Below are 25,252 nucleotides of genomic sequence, written 5' to 3' on the forward strand. Positions count from 1 at the left end.
AACCCCATGTTAAGCCCTACTGACATATAATGAAGTTTAAAGGAGAAAGGATAAGGCATAATAAAGACTTTTACTTTTGATACTTTAAGTACAGATACTTTTACTCAAGTACATTTTTGACTGCAGGACTTTTACTTGTAATGGAGTATTTTTACACTGTGGTATTACTACTTCTACTGAAGTGAAAGATTCTTCCACTACTGTATTTCTGTTGCCTTTGGGGACCCACAAGTCCAGTTTGGGAAACGCTGCTCAAGTCGGTCGCAATTATGTTGTGAAAATACCCACAACTTCCCCAGAGCCTGCAGCATACCACCACCCTCTGCCAACAACAGCATCCACAGCACAAACAAGACACAAATAGCACTTTCTCCGTTCGAGTTTTACTTTACTGTCTTCACTACCAGCGCTAAATATCCTGCAACACAATACAGCTTATAGTCACAGACATGCATGAAATAAAAAATATAAAACAATGAAATTATTCAAGTCAGCTTCGGGGGTACCGCAAGAAAACAGATCCAACATTATTGTATTTCTGTACATGGCCTGTTGGCAAATTTGGCAAACCAGATGTCTATAGTCAGGACTGAATGTTCTCTGCCCCATGTGACTCCCGTGATCAGTAATGGCCCTGTGTTAAGACTGAGTGATGAAACACAGGCAAACAGGTCAAAAAAGGTTAAAAAAAAAAAAAAAAGAAAAAAACATAAGGCAGATAATCTGAATTTAGAAAAATAATCCTCTCATAAGATTCAGACTACAGGAAACTAAATCATCAACTACACAAAAGGCCCTGAAATACTGTGTGTGAGTTAGATATTCAGCAAAAACATTTACCAATAAAATCTTTTACATTATCACTTCTCTCAGCCACAGCAGCCATCTATTTCCACTTACTAACAATGAAGTACTTCCACTCTTATGTAAGACAAGCCCTGGTGAGAATATACATGAATATTGCTTTGGTACATACAAATCCAACATGATTCATGATACATAGGAAAATCTACTGATTAATAACAGTTTAAGGCAATGTATTAGAGGGTTACATACACAAAAACTGTCTCCATTTTTTTTGTTGAGTTGTGGGGCGATGTAACCATGCAGACAGAGCACTTATGGCCAGTATACGACTGACTGCCGGTATGCAGATACTAAACAAACGGAAGAAATGTGAGTTTGAGAAGCTGTTTTTAGAATTCTTCCTCAGTGGAAAGATATTAAAGGATGGGTTCACATTTTTCCATGTCTGTCTTAAAACAATACTGACATGCCCATATGCACATTGAAACACAGTGTCTTTGCTTGCTGTAATCATTCCTCCTGTTCATACCGACTGTTCCTAACATGCTTCCAACAGAAAAGATGGGGGACAAATCCAGAGTCCTCGTTCCAGGAAAAAAATGTATCACAACGTTCAGCTGAAGCTAATATGAGGCTTCTCAGTTAGCCAAATCAAGCGGGTAACTTCAAAAGTTAGTGTTTTAACAATGAACTTCCCTCTTTTTTGTTTCCCCAGACAGTGTTTCTGTGCTGAGCTGCAGTGTAACACAAAGAGGGAATTGTTTTACTAAAAAGACAGTAACTTAAGAAGATGCCCATTTGATTTGTCTAACTGCTACTGCTGCCTGAGTCCTCATTTTAGCTTCAGCAGATTTTGTCCCACATCCCTCAAGCAAAACTTGTGTCAATGTACATTTGGGCGCCTCACTATTACTAAATGTGAACCTAACATTTAAGTACCACCATATCACCATTAATGCCACCTATAATGGCTAAACATGCATCTGCTCATGTCAAAAGCCTCTTTGCCGGAGCCTGCAGCTGCCTCTGAACGAGTGGTCGAATGCTGGGCTACGTGTAAACTAGAAAAGACTATACATCTATTATAGTGCTGCTTAGTTAGTAAAATAAATCATGTTTAATATTGGCAACTTGCCCTGTAAAAGTCTACACACATGTTTCAAACGAAACAGAGAATGTCCTCTCAGTGATGGGAGTGTTTGCACCTACAGTCTGCATCAGTAACAGTAGTAAAGTTGAGAGCGCAGCCCCCTGAAGGTGTCGTCGTCCTGCCCGCTGGCCTGCTCGCCTTCAAACAGCATGGAGTCTGGGAGCACCACGCCCTCTAGTGGATCCGGCTGGCAGAACTCCACTATAAACTCCTCCTCACAGTCCAGCAGCAGTCTCGACCACACACACATGTCCAGTTGGCCCGCGGTACCGCCGTACTCCTCCGGCAGGACCGACCGGGGAATGTTCCGGTGCAGAGAGCGCAGGTCTGAACCGTGGAGGATGTACTGAGTGAGGAGACAGCACAGATACCATGTTAGTGTCTGCCTCCCCATCAGCTTCATTATTTAAAGTGGCTACAAATAATATTCTCATGTCATGTGAAAGGTGTCACTCGTATTAATGAACCCACAAAGAATTATCACCTGACCCAGCAGTTCCCCTTCAACTCTACGGAGCCGTATCACTCACAAATCTACTGTTTTGGTTCATTCTCACTGCTCACATTGCAAAGTTGAAAATGCTCAGCCTTCCTTTTATACAGATGAAAATAGACTCTTATTTTGGAGCACATGAAACAAATGAGTCAGAGACAATTCAAGGACAATAGTTACCCTCTCTGCCATCTTCTCCTTCAGAAAAGGCTTAATTATAGCGAAGATGCCTTTGAAAATCCTGGGCTCGTTAATTATGTTAACGGCCTTGATTCTGATTGGAAACCCATCCTGTGAATTAGAAGAGAAGCTGCATTCAGAACAGTCACAGCTGGTCTTTGTCAAACGTTTCACATGCCTTTTGTGTGCTTATATAAATATTACACACCCTGCAGTCACGACAAAACTCAACAGGCAGTGCTCAAGGTTTTAATCTCATGTGCACACAGTCACTCATATTTACTGCTGTGTCAAATCAAAATTACAATTTGACAGTACTTTTCTGATTTAATTTTATAATACATTTAATTCAAACATAAAAGTGTCATCAGATCATAAGATGTTAGATTTCTCACCTGGAGGATGCTGACAACTTTTTTGGCAAGGAACGGGCCTGGATTGGATGCTTGTGACATGCCCACTCCGGTGTAGTCGGCTAAGATGACGATACCGTTCACCTGCGATTCCTCCGGCTGGATCAGCTTCTCCAGAGTCAGATAAATTGCCCTCACGTTGTCAACAAACGGATAATCATTTGGTTTCCATTTTCCTGTAAAAGGAGATTGAGTTGAGTAATCACACATCATGAGTAAAGCCCGACCCAGAAGAATAATCAGTAACTGGCGATTAGTCATACAGTATGCACTTAAGAGATTTGAAAAACACCCAGAGTTTGAGGTCTACTGAATGATGTGACAGGTAAATGGAAACAGTAATTATAGAATTGTTTGTTCATTATGAAACTGCTGAATTCTCCAAGGAAGATGAAGCTGACACCAACCTGGCCGGAGACAAAGGATGTATCTTCCATTGGGGTCTGGCTGTGGCAGGACAGTGAGAAAGCCCAGGTCCAGGACGTGTTTCACCGTGGACGGCTTCAGGTCCTGGAACACCTCTGGCCAAGCCTTACGTCCTGCGTGGTAATTGAGCAGCAGCTGCAGGGCACGGTCATAGTCAAACTTCCTGGCCCGCAGGAAGCGCAGGAGGAAGGCGTCGTCCAGCCTCGTCCTGAGATTGGGCTGTTCCTGCAGAGTCGGGCGAAAGAAATATGAGCTCCACAAAAACAGTCAAATTCAGCTACACTCGGGAAAACAAAGCATGACGTGGGAGAAAACAAAATAAAACACGACAAAATAATGGCAATATTATGAATGTTAGTCATGTGATATTCTATATTTTTATAGCCAAAGAAAAGACCAAAACCAACAATGAACTGACCTACTAGCAAGTGTCTATCTAAAGCTCAATATATCTCGTTCCTCAATAAACACAACAGTGAGCAGTGAGAACATGTTCCTTCATTACAATGAACTTGAGTACTGTAGTTTATTTTGACTCGATCCAACATTCACTGTCCTGCTGCCATAAATACTCACTAGAGCACAAAGTCTGTGGCTGAAAATAGTCCCCAACAAATGCTCCATTTACTGTCGTTTAAGTATTATTTCCCCAAAACTAAAAGTGCTCAGCTGTTTTACAAAACGATTTAGCCTTTTTCTGAAAAAGAAAGTACATATTCATGACCCAGTTTTAAAGATTTATGTCTTCAGTAGGAAGAAATGGACTGAGACCCACAGGCTGGAGAAGTCAGAGAGTAGAAGATCTGTCTCCATAATTTTCATAGTGACAATTATTTTAATTTTGTATGTGTACACAGTATGTAATTATCTTGTAGGTTTGTTGCCTTTTACAAATCAGCCTGCTTGCCTTCTGTCAGTCATACATACAGCTGTCCGAGATCATTGCCTATGACTTATGACGTATGACTTAAAAACAGTAAATATGCGATCAAAGAATACAAGTCTGAGAATTTGAGTCAGTTATAGGGACAAAGTCTTTAATCTTACTGGTATATGGAATGAGATGGTTTATGTTTATATGAAAAAAAGCATAAAGCAAAACCTTCAGTATCATGTCTCTCAGCGCTTGGACATCCCGGAGACGCCATTCTGGTTTCTCCTGGAGCTCCTCCCGCGCCTTGGCCACCAGCTCAGGGGTCAGGGTGCAGGAATACATGGGTGGAGGGGGTCCAGGGAACCAGCTGTGTCCTGCAGCTGCTGATGGGTCCACTGGGGGAGACCTGAGATCGATGGACTCATGCTGATCAGCCATGGACTGACTGGGTGAAGCTGTTTGGAAAGCAACACACAAGAGGCACCATAGGAGCTATGAGAAAGACAGACTAGGCTCTGGGCTGTCACGTTAGCTTCTGGCAGTTGCCACACACACAGCTTACATCCATTAATATCACTTTACCTGAATCGGACAACAGATATTGGAAATGAAACGTTCAGTAGTACCAAAGAAGAGCAGCAGAGTTCCCTACAACATCTCAACAGTGCAAACATGCTAACGGTATGTTTTACTTAGCAATGAGTCAGAGCCTCAGCCGACACGGACTGGCTAATATAACCTGGTCCTGAGCAGAGCCGATGCGACAGAACTAAAGTCAGAATAATGACTGAATACCAACCCCAAAAATGCGTTTAACATTAACCGTCTATGACACACATAGATGCCTTTTATGAGCATCCATTGGCAAATGATAAAATGTCATCAAAAACACAGCTGCGACGACCCAAAACCAGTGTCAAAAATCACAACCGACCTGTCAGGAAAATCCTTTTTCCGGGTAAAGAAACGACGCCCACTCATTGGTCCATATGCAGCATGTGATGCGCTGGTGACGCGCCAGAGCAGTCGCGTCGTGCGTCTGTTGTTTTGATGGCTATGCTGCTTTCAAGTGCCCCTCGGAAACTAGCTGAAATCATGTGTTGCGCACTCAAAAGTGAAACAATTGACTTTGTTGTAAAATAGTTTTTAGTGGGTGTTCTGTTAGTCTCTCTTTTTTTAATTCAAAAACGTGTTCTTCCAAAACGTTATTTTTACAAGTGACGTTGCAAGATTTTACTTGCTGAACCAAACACGACATTCTACGTGAGCTTTTCACACTGCTTGAGTGCACCTGAATCTCACACCTTGCAAACTAACATAATTAGTCATTCTTCTTCACGCTTCATTGATCACTGATATTACATTATAGCATTAGGCCTGCATTTTACGATAGAACATGATGACATTAAGATAAAAATATAGCCTAGGGTGCAGTAGTTCATGCTTACTGCGTGGAGTTGTATTTCCTACACACATTTAGTTAGTTTATCAATCCAATTATATGTAACAGAGGGTTGATGTGGCCTACATTTCTTTTGCACATATTTTGTAGACAGATGTAGGTGGCGGTAGGTGGCAGAGTTTGCCTGCATATTGCTCAGCCTGCATCCCTGTCACTGGACTATGGGCAACACGTCGTCTCGAGATCTGACAGGTCTGTTTCTACTTCACGTTTGAAAATGAATATTTAAAAATAATGCATCTATCTAATGTCTTCATATTTATGTAAGTGTTCGGTGTTTCGGTAAGAATAGAAGTTCTATACTTTGGTTATCTTTGAGGATGATTGTCAAGTTTGAAGCTTCCACTTGATGTCTAAGTCAAACTTCCGTCATGTCAACTTATAGTTGAGTCTAAATGCAGCACATCAGTATTAAATTACCTTCAGAATGTAGAAATGAATCGTCGAGGTGCCTCCTCTCTCTGTCTGTCTTGAATCAGTGCTATCTATAATGATTTTATGGCACTTTATCAGTCTGAGGCACCATATTGCATTAGGCTATCAGTGAACAACCAACACTGCCACGTTGGACCCATTTTTTCCTCCAGGGACTTTACAACATATCTGATTTCTTTATTAAGATGATGCCCAGTCCCATTCATTCCTCAGAAAAAATCTTATCATAATCATCTATAATAAAAAATACAGTCTGCAGAAAATGCAATGTAAAAATAGACCTTGAGATTTATTAAATCATCTTCACATTGTAAGGCGAAACATTGCCTGTTTTTGTAAGGCAGTACAGGTTACAAGGCACAATTTATTCCATCAGTTAAACCACGATAAAGTACTAAACAAAAAATATAATATATTTTTTAAAAACCAATACAACATATCATTGGGAAACTTCCTCGGTGTGTCTGCCTGTGACTTTTACAAAGTGGCACAGCAGACTTCACCATAATGTACCAAGATTTCTCAGTGTAAATTTCAACTTGTTAAATTTTACTACTGTAAATATAAATTTTCCAGTACATAAAACAAACCACAGATATTTTAGTCCTGTCAAAGAATACACCCCAAAAAACTGAACTCATTCAAGGGATTTCTTTTAGTTTTGATAACATTATTTTTTTCTGAGTTCCTGAAGGAAAGTTGACACCATTTTATCACTAATGAACACAAAATAAAATACTGTGCAACACTAAATACATGACAGTGTAAGGCCTGTTGTAACATTCATTAAATACTGACATGATCACGCCACCATGTCTAACATAAGCCTTACTGCACACACCGAGGCCATGCTAAAGGAAGTGATGTTACCCAATAATAAACTATATATACAACAATGTACGTCTTTCTACGTGTCGATCTTACAGAACAACAGCATGACTGGATAGTTTTGATGCTTCTAGTTTTGTCTGGCCTTCGCTGAGCTGTGGAGCTCAACTGCAGCTGCATGTGTGAACAAATAGATCCCTGAAGAAGAACAACAATCTGCAAGGGACATAATTGCAATTACATTCTATATATTCGGCTACTTTATTGTTTCAGTCAAGTTAACAGCTTCAATGCTGATTGTGTATAAACTTACATATAAAGACCCTGGTTTAACACAATAAAAAAAAAAACTGAAGGAATAAGGATTAAGAGGATTGTTAGATGGCCTCTTGCTTTGTAATAGTAGGCTGAGGGATGGAGGTTGGCTGCTTGGGCACAGTGGCTATGACCCCCTGAGCCATTTTATAATGTTCTGAGCTGGAGGCAGTAGGCGGAGACGGGATTGGGGTTTCAGGAGTGGCTGAAAAGTAGAACACAAAGGAACAGGAGCGAGTCAGAGGGAGAAACTGCAGCACAAGCAGGTGTATATTTACCATTCTGTGGTATAACATGTCGTAGGGCAACATTATTTTCAGATAAGGAATAAGCACTTTTGTGAAATTTCTCAGAGCATTAAACATGTTAAGAAAGAATAACAGAAGTTCTCTTTGACAAAATAAGCCAGATTAGTTTCCATGAAGAATTTAGAGGATTATTCTGCCAAGCCTGTTTGTCCTTCCAGCTACCTGACTAGGCTGCACATGGAGCTGGGTGAGGAAAGTTTGACACTCTCTGTTGATTAAAACATCATTGTTGTAGTTCACTTTTCGGATTGATGCTTCTGAGCACACTGATCAAACCTCTTCTACTGCATGTAGCAAGAAGAAAAACACTACGTTTAAGCTAAAGACAGAGAATTAGTTAGATAGTTGTGCTCTGCACATTTTCAACTAATGTGTTTTGTACTTACAGATTTGACCATTATGGATCGACGTTGCCATGTTGCTGGCCACTATAACATTGCTGCTGAGGTGCTCCTGAACCAGGTGAGGGTGCAGAGAGTGAGGTGCGTGTGGAGCCTCATTGGCAGAACCTAAGAGGCAAAACACACAAATGTACAGTCAGTCTTCATTTAGCGTATACGACTGTAAAATTAATGTCACAGTCATCTCTGTAAATTGACCCAAAGCTTTCGAGTTCAGAAGTCAAGTTCCACCACGGTTGGTTACAGAGGATTTGAAAGAGCTCACCTCCAAGAAGCATTTCTTGTAGCAGGTTGTCGATCTTGGCCATGCCGAAGAGCTTGACAAACTGGATCTGTTCAATCATTTGCCATGTGATGCTCTGTAGCGTCGGCAGCAGCAGGAGCAGCTCCCCGAAGCGGCCCCGGGAGTCGTACTGTCTGTCGTTGATGTAGTCTTCCAGGCTGACCTGGACCTGGTATCGCATCCGCTTGATCTTTCCAGGGTCACTCAGACCTTTAGCATCTGTGGCCAAATAAAAGCAGGGGTGTTTACACAGAGAAGTGTGTCAATGGGCTGTAACTTTTCATACAGTGTCTAGAATACTCTCTTCAGCTTTTGAACTTTTCACTGATATTAATGGCTTGAAAATCAGCAAACACAATCCAAAAGATTAGTCAGTAGTCGTACCAGGGTCAAAGAAAACTATGGCTTTCAAGCAGGCATATTCATTGTCGTCTATCTGGAGCTCCTGGAAGGGAAGCACCAGCTCATCCAGGATTCTCACGGCTACCCTGCCTACCTCCAACTCTGGGCAGTTTCTGGGAATGATGTAGTCATTTCCTGCAGGAGAACCACATTTTAGGGGGAGATTAAAACACTGCATTAGAATTTAGTCCATGATGAGAAACTGTTTTTGGGGGGGGGGGGGGTGATGATGAGTAATGGTAATATGTGTCAGTTTTACCTAATAAGAGGATGTCTTTGTATAGCATGGACCTCTTTGCAGCGCCGAGCAAGAGGTGTTCTCCAGCATGAGCTCGCAGCAACGCCACCTGAAATACAGTGAATTAATTTACTCATCAGCTGTGGGATAATAACTCTGCAAATGTTAATTTGAATGCTTTGTTATTGTTCAGTTCTATCTCTTTCCAAAAAGTCCTCTCATCTGAAGCTCACTGAAGAGAGGAGAGAGAAAATCCCTGGCGGAAGACACTCACTGATATAACATCAGCAAATCAGTTACCAAGGCCCGGTGATCACACTGTTAATGATTATGCATATAACTTTGAAACCCGCTCATCATATTCTAACTCAGAATTAAAATACATTAACCACTCTGGTTGAAGAGTTTGAGGTTTTGAGTGATGAAAAACCCTCCTGGTCCTCTGAGATTTTCTTAATGTTTCTCCTTTTTTTCCTACCACATTTTAATCTATTTAGTAAGAACATAGTCACTGAGCCTATACCCGTGTGCTCCTGCCGCCCACACGATGGTTTTGAGTAGACTGGTTGATGAGTGACCAGAGTGTCTATACCACTATGTACACTGTGTCTGTGTATGAGTCTTACCTGGTCATCCAGGGGCAGGTCACAGAAGGCTGGGATGTACTTGGCCCACTCCACCAAGACCAACAGCTGCTGTTTCATGGACTCACACACGTCTGTGATGGTGGCGATCTTTTTTGTCCTTATGTCGCCGTTCAGTATAGGAGCAGGGGAGGTGATCTAGACAGGGCAGTGCAGGGGTATGAAATCATTTGATGCCTTGTTACAGGCAATTAATCATAGTTAGGTGTGATTCCCAAAAATGATGTAGTAGGTCTTACCTGTCTTGACAGTACGTCTGCCTGGATGAGTGCATTGATAGATGGTAAACTGCTGTCTTCATAGCTGGATCTCCTGGTGCTGATTCTGTCTCGTTCATTCTGCACAGCTAAACACACACACACACACACACACACACATTTATAGCATCATCACTGCTGCAGCTACATTCAGTTGGTTTGTGCCATTTTCATACAGTTAAATAAATTGAAAACCCAAGAAAACGTTTAAATTGTCTCCATTTCTCTGTTGCACAAAGAACACACAGTCATTTAAAAGTAAAATACATCTTTCAAGGTTGTCATGTTTATCAGTATATGGCTATTATTGCTCAGAAATGTTTGCTCAGCATAAGCTGGTTAGAGACTCCAGCGCTCCACTGAGTGAACATTAACAAAGTACTACTCTCATGGGGATTGCAACACACTCAGACCAGTCGTGTCTGTTCGGTGGGGACGGCTCACCCTCTGCCAGTGATTTGCTGATTAAATGGGAAGTTCTGTTTTTGTCAGGCAGAAGAAAACTGTTGTTTTCACCCAAAACCTATAGATTGAGTTTATAGATTATAGTCAGTTTGCTTTGAAGAGATAAAAGGCTCCTACCTTCTTTCTTCATGCCAGCTCTGAAGCACTTCTTCAGTCTGCAGTATCTGCATTGATTTCGCTTGTCTTTGTCCACAATGCATTGTCTGTTGAACCTGGAAAATGAGTGGAATGAGTTTGTGCCGTCATAGACTCAAAAGAGAAACTCGAATGAGTGAAGCGATTAGAGCTGCAACATTGTTTTTAAAGCAAAAATGCCAAATATTTGCTGTTTCCAGCTTCTCAAATGTGAGGATTTGATGCTTTTCTTCATAGTAAACTGAATATCTTTGTATTTTGGATCGTTGGACCAACAAAACATGACATTTGAAGATGTCACGTGACCTGTGGTCAGTCTATCAGCCTTAGAATCAATTATGAATCAAGTTTTGTCTCTCTTCAGTTGGCTCCACGGGCACGATGTGCAATGCTTTGCTTCAGTGGCACATCAACAGCAGCAGAAAACTCTCTCTCTCTCTTTGGTTATAGATGAGTCCTCACCTGCACGAGTACATGTGGTTTTTGCGGACGCTGCGTCTGAAGAAGCCCTTGCAGCCGTCACAGCTGGACGCCCCGTAGTGTTTGCCAGTGGCTCTGTCTCCACATATGGCACACAGGCTGCCCGCCCCCAGGTGGCCGCTAACGCTCATGTTGGCGCTCTCAGCTGGTGAGGAGTCTGACACAAGGAGAGAGGGAGAAAGAAATGTCTCGTGAGGTCAGCAGGCTTTTAGTTCATCTCTATTAGACATGTAACAGGGTGTTTTTATATAAAAGAGTCAACAAACATCAAGAAATATGTTCAGAGGCTGTAAAATAGTGTTTCTACTCGACAGGTTGTCAAGCTGGTTTGATTTGAGAAGGTGTGAAGTGATCAGCTCCACTGACGGCTGATCAAAACCAGCCTTCACGAGAACCTGCGAGGATCTGTTACCTGCCTGAGTGGCTCACACAGAGTCAACAGAGCATAATTGATGTCGGCTTGATTACCTCTGAAAAGGCAATCACTGGAGACAGTTTTCTTTTTAGTCACCAGACTGGGTCAATCAATCACGTCGTGACACATGCTATAGATTAAAATGGCAGGCTGACTCAACAGACATTGTTATAAGTTTAAAGTAGAAACATGTAAGTGGTGAAAAAGTTGAGTGGTAAGTAATGTTCCCAGTCAAGCTTCCTTTTCTTTAAGCCTCTTTGGGAATTTCTGAATCAGGATCACAGCCAGACGTCATGGGAGACTGCATATATAAATACGTTGGTGTCATTGGAAGCACTTCTAAAAAAAAACCTGAAGCCTTTATTCTTCACTTTCGACTCTGTGGGAACAGACCGTTTGTAACAGGAGATGAATGATCACGATACTCAAACTTCTGCTTCATCACAGGATGAATATCAGTCCACCGTAATCAGTCTGACACCACATCACTCCACAAGCTGAAACAGGTTCAAATCACTTCGACCAAATGACCTGAGTCCACTGAGAATAGAGCAGAGTCTCGTAAAATCAAAATCTCTCAATGTTTTACTGTCGCACCCAGAGGTGATAAAAGAAGACCACTGCACGGGATCATCCCTCTGCCAGCAGGAGCAGATGGACAGATGACCCCTTTTTATCACCTCAAGCCAGAACTCTCCGTCCCTCTCCTGACCAAAGTTTTAAAATCAGTAAAAGTTTCAAAGTTCAACGCCAGAGTTGCATATATGTGACTCACCTGCGCCCAAGGGGAGCACTTGCATGTTTTCGAACTCCAGCGTGGTATAGGCTGGGTCCAGAGCCTCGCTGTAGTCTGCCATGTCCATGTCTGCCAGAGCTTTGGACAAACAAATTCTCAACTACCTGACAGTGGGGCAGAAAGACTTGTCCAAGAAGCTAATGTGCCCCCCTCCTCCTCCTCCTCCTCCTTCCCTTCTCACACCCCCTCACACCTCCACTAACCCTTTTTTTTTTTAACTTAGCTCCGCCCAGCAACAAGGTCGCTCCCTGGCCCAGTTGAGTGTGATGGGGACTTACTGGTGTCAGAGAGGAGACCAGTGACTGACAGCAGAGCTCGCTTCCTTCTCCTCCTTCCCTCGTGCCGCTAACCAGAGGAGAGGTGGAGTGTCTCTCTGGTTGATGGTTAACTAGTCCTTTTCAATGGCGAATCACAGGGTTGTTGGGTTTTTTTTTAGGAGAGATATCACGACTTTGATATCTACCATCTCTTCTTGTTTCTCTGTCAGTAATGGATTAACAATTCCTCCGTGACAGCCATATCAGGTCAATGCTTTGCCAAATCACTCCTCCACCACTTTAAACCAGTTTATTTTATAGCCAACACTTTCTGTAGCATGCTGTCATCACATGCACACAAATGACCGGTGCCCACATCACATTATGAAGCAGCCAAGACCAAATGAAGGTGCAGCTTAGCTTCATGTGTCTGCAGGGAGACCCACAGTGGTGGAAAGTGAAGTACTGTGTAAGAAAGTGCAATTATTAAAGTAGTTTCAAAGAGTATTTCCATTTTATGCTACTTTATACTTCCACTCCTCTACATTTGAGAGGGACACATCGTATTGAAAGCCATGATTATAAGACAATGGGCCTTCACAAGACGCCCAGACTGGAAGAGACGCAAAGCGTTTGTAGTTGTTTTTGATTCTCTTTCAGTGACATTTTGTAGGTGAAGCAGAAGTTTAAAAAACTGCACCTGAACTTCAGTATTTAGTTCACACTGGAGAGAAGAGTCTGTCAAAAAGCTTCCTTCCATAGTGACGCTCCTCTGGACAGATATTACACTAAATACTACAGCACACTATACAACATATTACAGGAAACCATCGCAGAAGAAAAGGTCCTATTTAAAAAAAAAAACAGATTTAAATTGCTCTACTAATTTTACTATATTTTAATGAAATGTTACTGTAGCCTGAATTAAAAGATAAACAAATAGTTAATTGGATTTGGTTGACAGATATTCAATATTAAAAGATTAAGATCTGTGACTTTCCAACAAAAAATGTTCAAAATCACTTCAAACGGAAGTCGTTCAGTAAAGCTCACAGCTATATTTACTAGTTACTTTGCTAATTAATCTTACTTACAAAACATATGGTAACTTTATGACCTATGCTACATTATTAAAGATTAAACTACACAACAATATATAAAGTAGTTTAACATTAGCTCCACCTTCACCAGCTACCACGTTAAAATGCTTCTTATGTGTTTAATGCATCAATAATGATGATGCAGTTATATAATATTAATAATACAACACTCTTTAGAATGAGTGCTTTCACTTTTGATTCCTAAAGTACATTTTGTTGATAATACTTTTGTGTACAAGTACATTTTGAATGCAGGACTTTTACTTGTAGCACAGTATTTTTACACACTTTGATATGAATACTTCTTCCATCTCAGGAAACCCATTAGTCAGATCATATCTGCTTCTGTGTGTAATACGCCGCTGGTAAATCTGAGTTAATTCTCGCATACTTAACGGGAGAAATAACTCTTGCTAAAGCAAAGTGATGCCTTTACGTAAAAGACTTCATTGTTTGTTAAAATGCAAGGTGCACGTGAGGCTGATCCAAAAAGCTCAACACCTGTTGTTGGAAAGGCAGCTGCTCCTTGATGACTCAGAGCATATTTAAGGATCATTTTAGAAAAATAAAAGTTGCACTGGATCTCAAAGGATTTAATTAGAATGAGCCCCTCTAAATCAATCACTTGAAAATCAACCAAAAACAAAATGATGTGTTGCAGTGATTCCTCTGGAGGTATGTGGCAAATTGAGTGTGTTTAGGAGGGAAATAAACACATATACAGGGTTACAAATGGGTGTGAAGCTGGTCTTTAGTATATTTATAGTCACACTAACTAACAAACTGCAAGATATGATATGTGGACTGTAGAGGACATGCCTCCCACCAGCCTCAGTCAGCTGTAGCTTGTGCTGTGATCAAAAATTCATGCAAGCGAGCAGAAAAGTTGAAATTAATAGCTAAACACAACATAAATTGTTGAGTACGGATGCAAATCTGACCCACTTTGTGTTTAGAGCCCAAACACTGACACTTCCAGGATCATTATGTCCTATATGAAAAACATTATTAATACTATCAACAAATATTCTCACATGTAATGTCAATCAGAATTAAAACACTTCTCACGGGTAAAACTTTATTTTAGCTCCATTTATTTAGTGTTTATAAGCAGTATATAAACACTAAATATATAGTTTATAACACAATGACACACTATAATGTAGTTTTAAACTGACAAAAGGCCATTTTTAAGTGTTAATTCAACAACTATAACTCAACTAATATGTAATATTATTTATTACATTAATAAACACTTAAAATGTTCTTATATTGGCTTATAACTATGTTATGAGCGGTTATAAACACTTTATTAAATGTTGGGAGCAGTTTATGAATGCTAAATGGGAGATTAAAGAAAAGTGCTTCAGATTGCACAAAATAAGATATTAGACATTCTTGATTACAATAAAAGAGCTTATTAAAGTATTAGACATCTTAAATCATTAAAATGGTTAAACATTAATAACAGGGTTATTTTTTTAGCAGCAGATCATGTGTGTATTGGCCATGAGTCAGATGAGCGTACTTGAGACCAGCATAGGTTTAATACTCTGCATGCTGTCGTCAAAACGTAGTCAAGTAATTCATAAATACGGTTCTTTTTCTGTCTAAATCCTTTCAATATTAATAAGAACTCCATCCACCTATGAAGGCCAAGAGATATGGATGAAATCTCAGTAAAAAAAACAAATAAAATCTAGTAAGAGGCGCTTGAGTTAGAAATTTGAACTGAACCTTCAAGCTCAATATGAGTGATAAGTAAATGTGTGTAATCATAAATCATTAGATGTGTTTACAGCTATGTTATACTGTGATATCAATGATTCACTGACTGTTAGACTCCAGTCTGGAGTAAAACATGTCATATTATAAATGAGACTAAAATGCTAGAATCATTTCTTGCACATGAAATCCGACATTGGTCAAAAAACACACACATTTCGGGTCTTTTTGGGTGGTTTTCTCATGTGACTTTTGTAACTCGCCATCCTGAATCCAACCAATTGTTTTCAAAAAACGAAATTCTCTGCTTGCGCAAAGTTACATGTCACACAGCAAACAGTAGCCTTGTATTTGAAGAGAAAGTGCCAGTACATAGCAGTAGGTCAACGATCCCAAGTTCAGCCAGACCTCAGAAGCACTAAACCCGGTGTAGGTGAACTTGTTAACCATGCACTCAAGTCATACTGGGTGCTCATAAAATAATTTTTCTTCCAGCGGGCAAACACCATAACATTCCCGCAGACTCCTGAGCGTGATTCTGAGATGATCTCTTCAATGATTACGTACTGAGAAAAAAGCCCTGTTACAGTAATCCAATCAGAATTGAAAATGGAAGTGATCTACATGTGATTAAACCTACAGAAACTAAACTGTCAGATATGATCATAGATTTACATTCGTTAATCTTTGAGTAAGTAAATGCTGCTCGGATCTTTAACAACCTGATTAACTCAACGGAAACTACGCCCATATGATCAAAACATTATTAGCAGGTCTTTTACACACTCATGCAATGCTCTCAGATGATTACTCTGCATCAAACGCAGCTCAGTTGGAGCGTGTTGTTTCACTTGTGTGTGCAGAGGTCATCCATTACAACATTTCTTCACGTTCGATCCGCGCTGCTCTTCTGCAATGCCCATATTTGCTCAAGAAATGTGCTGATTATTTCAAGGCAGTAAGCGAGTGAGCAGAGGGGGAGGGGAGGTGAGGATGGGAGAATCAGTGTGGAGCTATGAATGAGTCACTCAGAGCAAATCTTATCTTCCGTGTCATTAAAGTGCTTTTATCGCTGCCCCCATCTTAAATTTCTGTGAACTCCTCAAGGAACAGTCATATACAGGACTGTAAAACATAATCTGCACGGTTACAGCTTTCTCAATCACAAACTGACAAACTGTTCTGATGCGTTAGATAGCCTGAAATTCTCCCATAACTTATCTGCATTTTCTCTGGGTTTCATCTTTACATACTGTACCTACATTCCCTCAGTACACGGGCTGTATTGACACGTGCAGGAGGCCATAAAACACAACGAATACGAGCAGAATATAGTTATAGCAGCACATGTGTTCATGAGTTCTGCTGAAGATGAAACTTTCAGCTCCTGCTGTTATCTGGGGGGAAAAGGAATAGATTGACATTTTGGGGAGTACTTGTATCCCCTGTCTTGCCAAGAGTTAGATGCTAAAGCCGGCAGCCAGTGAGCTTAGCTTAGCATAAAGACTGGAAACAGGGGGAAACAGCTAGCCCCGGTAAAACCACAATGTGACTTTTTCTGTTTAGCATTGATTACGTTGATTAGTGAGCTTTAGAGTTGCTGGTATGAGTATTTTGTTAGCTTCAGATGAGCCTGGCTAGCTGTTTCCAGTCTTTATGTTAAGCTAAGCTAACTGGCTGCTGGTTGCAGCTTCATATTTACCGCACAAGCATGAGAGTGGTGTCAATCTTCTCATCTAACTCTCGGCTAGGCTGTTTCCCAAAATGCCGAACTATTCCTTTAATGTTTGTTGCAAGAAAAATGATATGTATGGACAATGCATGTAATATTTAGCCACGCTAGCAACATGGATAAAGTTGTATCGGTCAGTTGTTCCCGCACTTTGGTCCAGACTGAAATATCATGAAAGTTTGAACCATCCTAGTGACTTTGATGATTCCCCCGACTTTTCCTTGCCATCAGGTCAAAATCTTAATTTGTCAAGTACTTTGATTTCTGACGAAATACCTGCAAAACGAATGACATTACTACTATATTCATACTAATACTTTGTTTAATGCTAATTAGCAAATGTCAGCATGCGAACACTCTCAACTAAGAACATGGTAAATATTAATGGCTGCAGCTGACAACAACTGCCTAACTGTTAAAATACATGCTAAAAACAGTGGGAGGCTGCCATGTTGAAATGTGATGGACCACAGAGTGCTGTCTTATAATCAGTCACCCAAACTCCTGCCCCGGGGCTAAAAGTCAAAGGATCGCTGAGACCTGATGTAACACTTGTGATTCTCCCCTTTGAAACTTCAAACTCCAGTTTGTGAACAAAGTCCTGTCTATCTTCTGAATAGGAATCTCCGACCACTGACCAAACTCCATTTGCAACCTCTGGCTATTTGTACCTTCTCCTCAATGACTACATTTCATTTCCCCAAGTCCGATCTCAAAGGCTGTGCGGCAGGGAAGCAACTCAGTAAAATCAAAATACAGGAGCCAGCAGCTGGGAGGAAAAAAAGACGATCACGGTGGCCTGGAGGAGATAATAATATGTGGAATATACACTGTCTGGGGACTTATTTTTTGAGAGCTACACCACAGGGGAAATATGAGTGTTTGTAAAGCACATCCAGGAGCGTGTTGATGTTGATAAGAGTAAAACAGAAGGAGACAATGTGCTGGCTGCAGCAGATTTGAGGCCAGCAGAAAAAGGCTGCTGCTCTGCTCTCCGGCAGTAGATGGAGGAGATAGGTGAGTAGAGTGTCACGGCAAAGACCTTGTCAACAGATAACTATCTGCAAATAACACAGCTTATGCAAGCCCCTGTGGCTGACCGCGGGAATATCATATTTTCTGTGCCACCAGAATATTGTCAGTTACTTTCATTGTCTATAATGACACAGATTTTTTTGTGAGGATCAAATTACTGGGTTTTTTTATAGTCTGACAAACTGTGTTGTACCTTTCTCCTGCTTTTATAGTGGAAACTGCTTTTATTCAGCTCAGCTAAATAACTTATTTTTCCTTTTTCCTGTCAAATAATAGCACTTTATACCTCCAGTGGAGCTAATCTGTCCTCAGAGGCCTTCAGACCTTGTTAACCAAAGCCAATTCATCCCCCGTCGTGGTGTTAGGCACATAATTTGTTAGGGTGTTTGTGCTGAAATGACAAATGTAATCAATGTAATGTAATCAGGCTGCCAAACAGCTCCTTTAAGAGGCCTTTCTATGTTAATTAAAAAGATAGAAATGTGCTGTAAGATGTTTTCTTTTTTGCTTTCATCCTTTAACTGTGTTTTATAAAGGTGATTTCAATAAATTGAAAATGCCAAAAAGTTGAAATCAAATGAAGAGTAGTCACATCGTCTTCAGCAATGATGAGTATTTGGCCTCAGGGTAATGATAAACCGCAAGTGGCTATTCAGTTGTTAAGTATCTCAGTATTATGGGGTGATAACAGTTTAGGTAAATAAATGAGGAAGGTATGCAGCTGGAGAAGAATATAATATTATGTTTTTTTTTCTTTCTGGGGTGCAGCTACTGTACATCCTTACAGGAACTAACTCATGCACAATCACTCGTGTCACATATGTATTTCTCAGGCCAAAATGACCCTTCAGCACATCTTTGTAGTGTTTCAAGCTGAAGGAAATAGTCTCAAGATTCAAACCTTTAATCTACAAAAACATGGTCCATCTTGTTTCACATCCAGTCAGACTGAAAAACTCAAGTAGCCTCTGTGCACCAAATAAGTAAACAATTGCATCAATAAACACGAAGACCCATGGGAGACGTAAATCAATCACAGTGCATGATAAGGCTCTGTAATCATTAACTCTGTTTTGCTGAGAATTCATTTTGACTCCTGGCCCAATCACCTCTGTCAGCAGCTCTGCTCTGAGTACTTTTATCTCTCTGATGCTCTGTAGGTCCTTCAGTCGTCAGCCAATCAATAGACATTTAACCTCCACAGCTTGAATAACAAGGCACTAAATATTCAGGACTTCAATGTTATCCTGTCAGCGCAGGGCCTCAATCAAAGAGGACTTCATCCAAGATTGAAATCTGATCAGTACTGAAACATTTTTCTAAATATTTGTGATTTTTTTTTGACACATCTGTGACACTGATGCCTCTTTATGTTTTGGTCGGACACGTTAAACACGTCATCAGCTCATCTTCCTCAGTGTTTCCTCTCTTTCGACCTGCTCAGGTCACATGCTGCTCTCCTCTGGTCTCGTTCTGTTTGAACAAACCAAGTCCTGTCGTCTGATCACGCGCTCAGTTTTGATTTAATGTCACAGACCAGTCAACAGTCGTGGAAGAAGTATTCAAATCCCTTTTTTCCTTAAATAAAAGAAGCAACACCACGATGAAAAAAATACTCCATTACAAGTAAAAGTCCTACATTCAAAGAGTAAAAATGTCAGCAAAATACAGATGTGCATTCAAAAACCCTCTGCAGTCCTTTACTAAGTAAAACTGGCAATATTGTAATATTAAAATACTTACAAGCAAAATATACCATAAGTATCAAAAGTGAAAGTACTCATTATACAGAAAAAAAGCTCCTGTCAGTTTTATGATATAATATATTTTGGTTTGTTGTTATGTTAACTTAACATTAAATGAACGTGTAAAGAGTATTTTTATGTTGTAGCTGGTCAAGGCAGAGCTCATTTTAATATGTTGAACAGCTACAAACGGGAAATGAAAATAAGTCAGAACTAAAGCCGTCAGATAAATGTGGGGGAGTTGAAGTGAAGTTCAATTAGTTAAGTTGATTAAGTTAAGTACATGAGGAAATGTACTGTTCCTTTCTACTACTAAGTAAAGTACCTATAAACTGCACTTGAGTACACAGTATATTCTGCCTTCTACCACTGTCAGTCAGGCAATATGAAATCACTATTTTCTGCTGCCATCGTGTGGACACGTAGCACAAGTCCGCACTCAACTCACTGCTCAGTTAACCAGCTCATACTAGATGTTTCATCCTGTTCAAACTGTTGAATCTCTGAATTTTTCCGGGTCCAAAATATATCACATAAAATCCAACGATTGGAGTTTTAAAGATATTTTAACGCATTATACATGAATCCGCTGTCTATGTTTTTCCTCGATGAAGCAGCTCTTTTTACATTTAAAGCTTTCCTCTCTCAAAACACATCTACAGAACATTTCTTTTGACAGATTCAGGCAGCAGTAAACCAGTAAAACACATAAAACTGTTGTATTCGTTTCCATATCAGCTCTAGGTTTGGTCTGTTAGCGTCCAGCGGCTTTACTTTCCACAGCTCCATGGTTTTAATGCACAAACAGCAGCTTGTTGTTCCCCCCCTCGATCCTGAAATACTCGACATACTCAACTACTCATTCTCAAAGTTCTCTCTGTTTCCTTTACCGTTACCTGGGTCGGTGAAGTGCAGCGTCCCATCCTGGCCATACATCCCTCTGAAGGCCGAGCCCTGACAGTGAGCCGGCCAGCTGAGCGAAGGCCCATGAGCCTCAGCGGCTCTCTCAGGCCCGGCCAGGCTGAGGCAGGCTGGGAGGAGAAGCAGGGCCACTGTTACTGGATAGTGCTGTTTGCCGGGGCCACCGGGCCGGCTGTTAGGGCCCACAGCACCCAGGGATAATCCCCTAATGCCTGTCACAATGAGATTTGATTGGAGACTTGAACACCGGGATTAATAGTGTCAAGTGAACAGTGCGTAATACCCTCCCTCCAAACAAGCTAATTGGGCTTCCTGCCTCTGCTAAACACCAGATATTTTATTACAGCACAGATTCAATTTCTTCATTAGCTGAGTGATTTGTAAACCAGGACACTGTGCTGCAACTTTTCTACAACACAAGCTTAATACCTTCGATACGGCTGCAGTTATTTATATTCTTAATAATATTTCATAGTAAATTATTTCAGAGACTTTGTTACAACACTAAGTTGAGTTTACATTCAGTTCATCCAGATGACAAACATGAAGGAAAATAAACCTCTGCATTCTTGTAGATGTTGCAAAATTGGATTTAATCTGTCAGCAGTTTACGGAAATCACATACGGTCTGTTATAATGTGATTTAATCCAAAAATGATGAATTTATTTGATGCATCATCAAATTTCACATTTTGAGCCAAAGGCCTTGAAGTTTTTTTTGGGCCATTCTGAATACTTTGTATAGCTTAGTACTGTGTAGTGAGAGAGGGTGTGTATTGTAGTAAGGGACCTTAACGTATTGATAATAATAATAATAATAATATGTGCCTGTTGTCATAATAATCCATCCATGCTTCCTGAGAGTATATCAGCTCTACAGATGTAAACTGTTATAATGACTGACTCAGTCACTAAACAGTAGGAAGTCTTTCAATGAAAAGATACTTACAAGTACTAGAGGTACTTGTACTTTACTTGAGTGTTACTTTGCACTTCTGCTCCAATATTGTACTTTTTACTCCACCACATTTATCTGACAGGTTTATAGTTACTGAACAGATTAATATTTAAACACATCACATATAATGAGTACTTTTACTTTTACTATTTTAGTTAATTTCCCTGATGATACTGGAAGTACTTCTTCCACCACTGTCTTCAGTTCAAACTGATTTCTTAGTCAATTCAAACTTTTCACGTCAGTATTTAAATATTGTTTTGTCAACAGTTTATTTATATAATAAATGCATTGCAGTGCATCCATTTTTAACACATTTTAGTTACTGTATATATACGTTTTCTCATGACAAACCTTCGTCACGATCCACACAGCAGCTACCATGTAACATACAGTATATGCCGCATCTCGATAAGAAGACGTTGTGTTTGTGAGTTTGCAGACAGATATCCGCAGAGGAGCTGCTGAACGGCTGCTGTCATGTTTACATTCACCAAGCGATTCTGCCGGCAGCGGGCTGCGACCGTTGAGCAATTAATCCCATGTGTCTGACACGTGTGTTGTATGTGTGTGTGTGTTGTATGAGCTATGTTGTAAGTTAACTTGCTAACAGGTTTTTCAGCTTGCTGTGTTGGTGTTTTGTACCAGAAATAGCTCAGCTTTTGTAGAATTTATTTAAATCATCAACACACCTGCTTTTATACTAAACAGGCAGCTGTAATCTGCTGGTGAATACAAGACGTCTTTCAGTGTACATGACATAGAAATGTGTTAAATTTGTAATGCTTGCAGTAGACTGAACGTCAGCACAGTTTTGAAGCAAACTGAATGTTGATTTGCAGTTTGTTTGGACAAAGAAGCATAGTATAACCCGATCAAGGCCAAAAAGAAGCTTAGTGTGGGCAGCTGCCAAAGAATGTATTTGTAACATAAATGTCCTGGTTTTGGAAGATTTGTTGAGCGTATACTGTAGTGGGTAAACAGAAAATGTTGCTATTGTTGCTACAGTTGGTAATTTGGCTTGAGGTGGTCATGGATGAAAGAGATGTCTAATCAGAGATAAATGTAATTATCACTGGTTTTGAAAATCAGGGACATATGATAACCAAAATGCCACAATGAGTACACTAAACACAGCCAAAATAACATGCATCCTCTGCAGGCGCTGATTCTCGAGTCTTGACTACTTTTTATAACGTGCATTTTAAAGGATAAAGTTGATAAAGACCAAAAACAATATGTTAGTCCGTCAATCAGTATATCAGCAAATCTTTGAAGACAGGTCATGAATATATACTTTCAAGTTTGTAAAAGGCTCAATAATTTCCTAAGAATGCTGGGCACTGTAGTTTTTAGTAAACATTACACAAACAGGAGTAAATAGAGCGTTTGTTGGGGACTATTTTCAGCAGCGGATTAATACACATTTGGTGCTCTTGTGAGTATTTTCAGCAGCAGGAAGGTGTATGTGGGTTGAGTCAAAATAAACTAGTGTCCATGTTCATCAAAATGAAGAAATATGTCACCCGGTGCAACAGTAAGGCTCAGTGATGTGTTTTTGATCTGTGGCACAGAGGAAGAAGATTTGTCAGGCGTTGGATACACAGACAATAATTGTTAGTTGGATCATTGTTGGTCCTTTCAGAATTGAGTAACTCTGTTAAAGGCAATCATTATGTTTAATGTGTGGATGTTATTACTAGAATTGGTGGTAGTTTATTATGGAAGTTTTAAAATGCCTAATAAAAACAAAAACAAAATGCACAGACAGTCCCTTTTTATGTCTGCATTTACTGCATCATAATTAAATGAGAAATGTTAAATGACAATTAATTGTTTTTCATTGTGTCTTTGATTGTGGGATATCGTGCCGACCTAACAGTGCCGACCTTTGACGAAACAAAATGCAAGAGTCCAAAATGGCTTTTTAGCTGTTTATTTAAACTGCGCCACAAAAGAGGAATGGTTTTCAGACTGTTAAGAGACAAGAGTTGATGGTACAAATACATCTTTTGAATAAACTGTGTGAATTGTTCACACAGTCAGCGAATGAGCTAGCGAACTTTAGCAAGCTTGTTAGCTTGGAGAGCTTTTTATCCACCTTCAATACATCGTGAATGAAACAATGTCTACAAATGTACACTCCTGAGAACAAAATGTATGAGGGGGGGGGGGGGGGGTAAACGGGACAGTACAGAGTGCAACTGATACTAGCATGTTCCCGGCTGGCTAATGGGTTAGCGGTTAGCTCGTCAGATAGCCAAATAGCCAAACTTCTGGAACCAAACATTTGGCGTTGCAGTTACTTATATTCTTAATCTTATTTTACGATATATTAAGTCTTTCAGAGATCAAGTTCATGTTAAAAGTCACTGTGACTGTTTGATCACATACAGGGTCACAAACTGGCTAAAGAGAAAAAAAAGCACCTCGCTATTGACAAAGTAAGAGACGTACAGATGAATTTCGCAGAGCCACTTCCTGTGACCGGGCCTTTAGCAGGAGTGACAGTAATGGACTGATGCAGTAGTGGTGTAGGATATAGCTATTGTAAAAGCTAAGATGAGCTATAACACCACTTAACCGTGGAGTTATTCAGAAAAAGAAACCCGTCACTCTTTAGCTCCACAGAATAACGTGGATCATACAGCAACATCTGTTGAAAGACAAACCAACTGTTCAGCCACAGTCTTTTTTTTTTCTCTCATTTGGCCAGAGAAAATGAATTTGCATCTCTACATCCCACTGTGACATGCAAATCATTCAATGAATGACCAAGGGGGTAAAAACAAATCCCCCATGCTGCGTTTGAGAGCTGGTGTGAGAGGCTGCACGGTGAGGACAGACATCACACAGGGAACAGATGTGGCCTGTAGGCGCAGTGTGAAGACAGATGTGACTGATGGGGATTTCTGTGTGTCTTAAAAGACTTCACCGTGTTTGTACAGCATCACATCCTGTTGCCATAACAACATGTCAGCTTCAACAAAGTTTCATCTTAGCTTTTCACAGTTACTTTTACTCAACAGAAAGATTGTTTTCAGCACCGCAGGTCCAGAATTAATAGCGATCGAAAGTAACTAAGTACAAATTTGACATACTTGTACTTTACTTGAGTATGTCCGTTCTATTATACTTTTACTCTTTTACATTTCAGAAGTATTGTACTTTTTACTCCACTACATATATTTTACACTTACAGTTACGGGTTACTTTTTACATTAAAAGAAATGTGATATGTTTACATGTTATGATGCAGTACTATACTACTAATCTACCCAGTAGTATACAATATCTAAAATTGGGTCCACATTGATGAACTACAACATTAAAAGGCTCTTACATGTATTTGTTAGTGATGAAAACAGAACAATATAATTTTACTTTTGATACTTTAAGCACATTTTGTTGGTACTTTTACTTAAGTAATGGAATATTTTCATACCATTTGTAGTTCCACTTTTACTTAAGGAAAGGATCTAAATACTTCTTCTACCACTGAGAATAAAAATACATCTGATTTCATCCGGCAGCACAGCTTCTCAGCACTCCTACTTGTAGCAGCTGCACCA

The 25,252-nt window shown here is 40.1% G+C and overlaps 2 protein-coding genes across 2 annotated transcripts; both read right to left on the bottom strand.

Annotated features, from left to right (window-relative positions):
• Positions 1-1,899: 1,899 nt before the first annotated feature.
• Positions 1,900-5,289, bottom strand: ttpal (tocopherol (alpha) transfer protein-like). Its single transcript, XM_070911031.1, has 6 exons — positions 5,278-5,289; positions 4,572-4,798; positions 3,451-3,694; positions 3,026-3,219; positions 2,631-2,741; positions 1,900-2,303 (listed from the first exon to the last, which is right to left on the bottom strand). Exons 2-6 carry the CDS (start codon positions 4,779-4,781, stop codon positions 2,025-2,027), a joined length of 1,038 nt encoding a protein of 345 aa, XP_070767132.1. The 5' UTR covers positions 4,782-4,798; positions 5,278-5,289; the 3' UTR covers positions 1,900-2,024.
• Positions 5,290-7,445: 2,156 nt separating this feature from the next.
• hnf4a (hepatocyte nuclear factor 4, alpha) lies at positions 7,446-12,301 on the bottom strand. The gene is made up of 10 exons (XM_070910239.1): positions 12,187-12,301; positions 10,979-11,153; positions 10,499-10,593; positions 9,899-10,005; positions 9,642-9,797; positions 9,037-9,124; positions 8,760-8,912; positions 8,358-8,594; positions 8,078-8,200; positions 7,446-7,588 (listed from the first exon to the last, which is right to left on the bottom strand). The coding sequence occupies exons 1-10, from the start codon at positions 12,272-12,274 to the stop codon at positions 7,446-7,448; spliced, it is 1,365 nt and encodes a 454-aa protein (XP_070766340.1). The 5' UTR covers positions 12,275-12,301.
• Positions 12,302-25,252: the final 12,951 nt, after the last annotated feature.

The sequence above is a fragment of the Enoplosus armatus genome, chromosome 8 (assembly GCF_043641665.1).
Source record: "Enoplosus armatus isolate fEnoArm2 chromosome 8, fEnoArm2.hap1, whole genome shotgun sequence".
NCBI lineage: Eukaryota > Metazoa > Chordata > Actinopteri > Centrarchiformes > Enoplosidae > Enoplosus > Enoplosus armatus.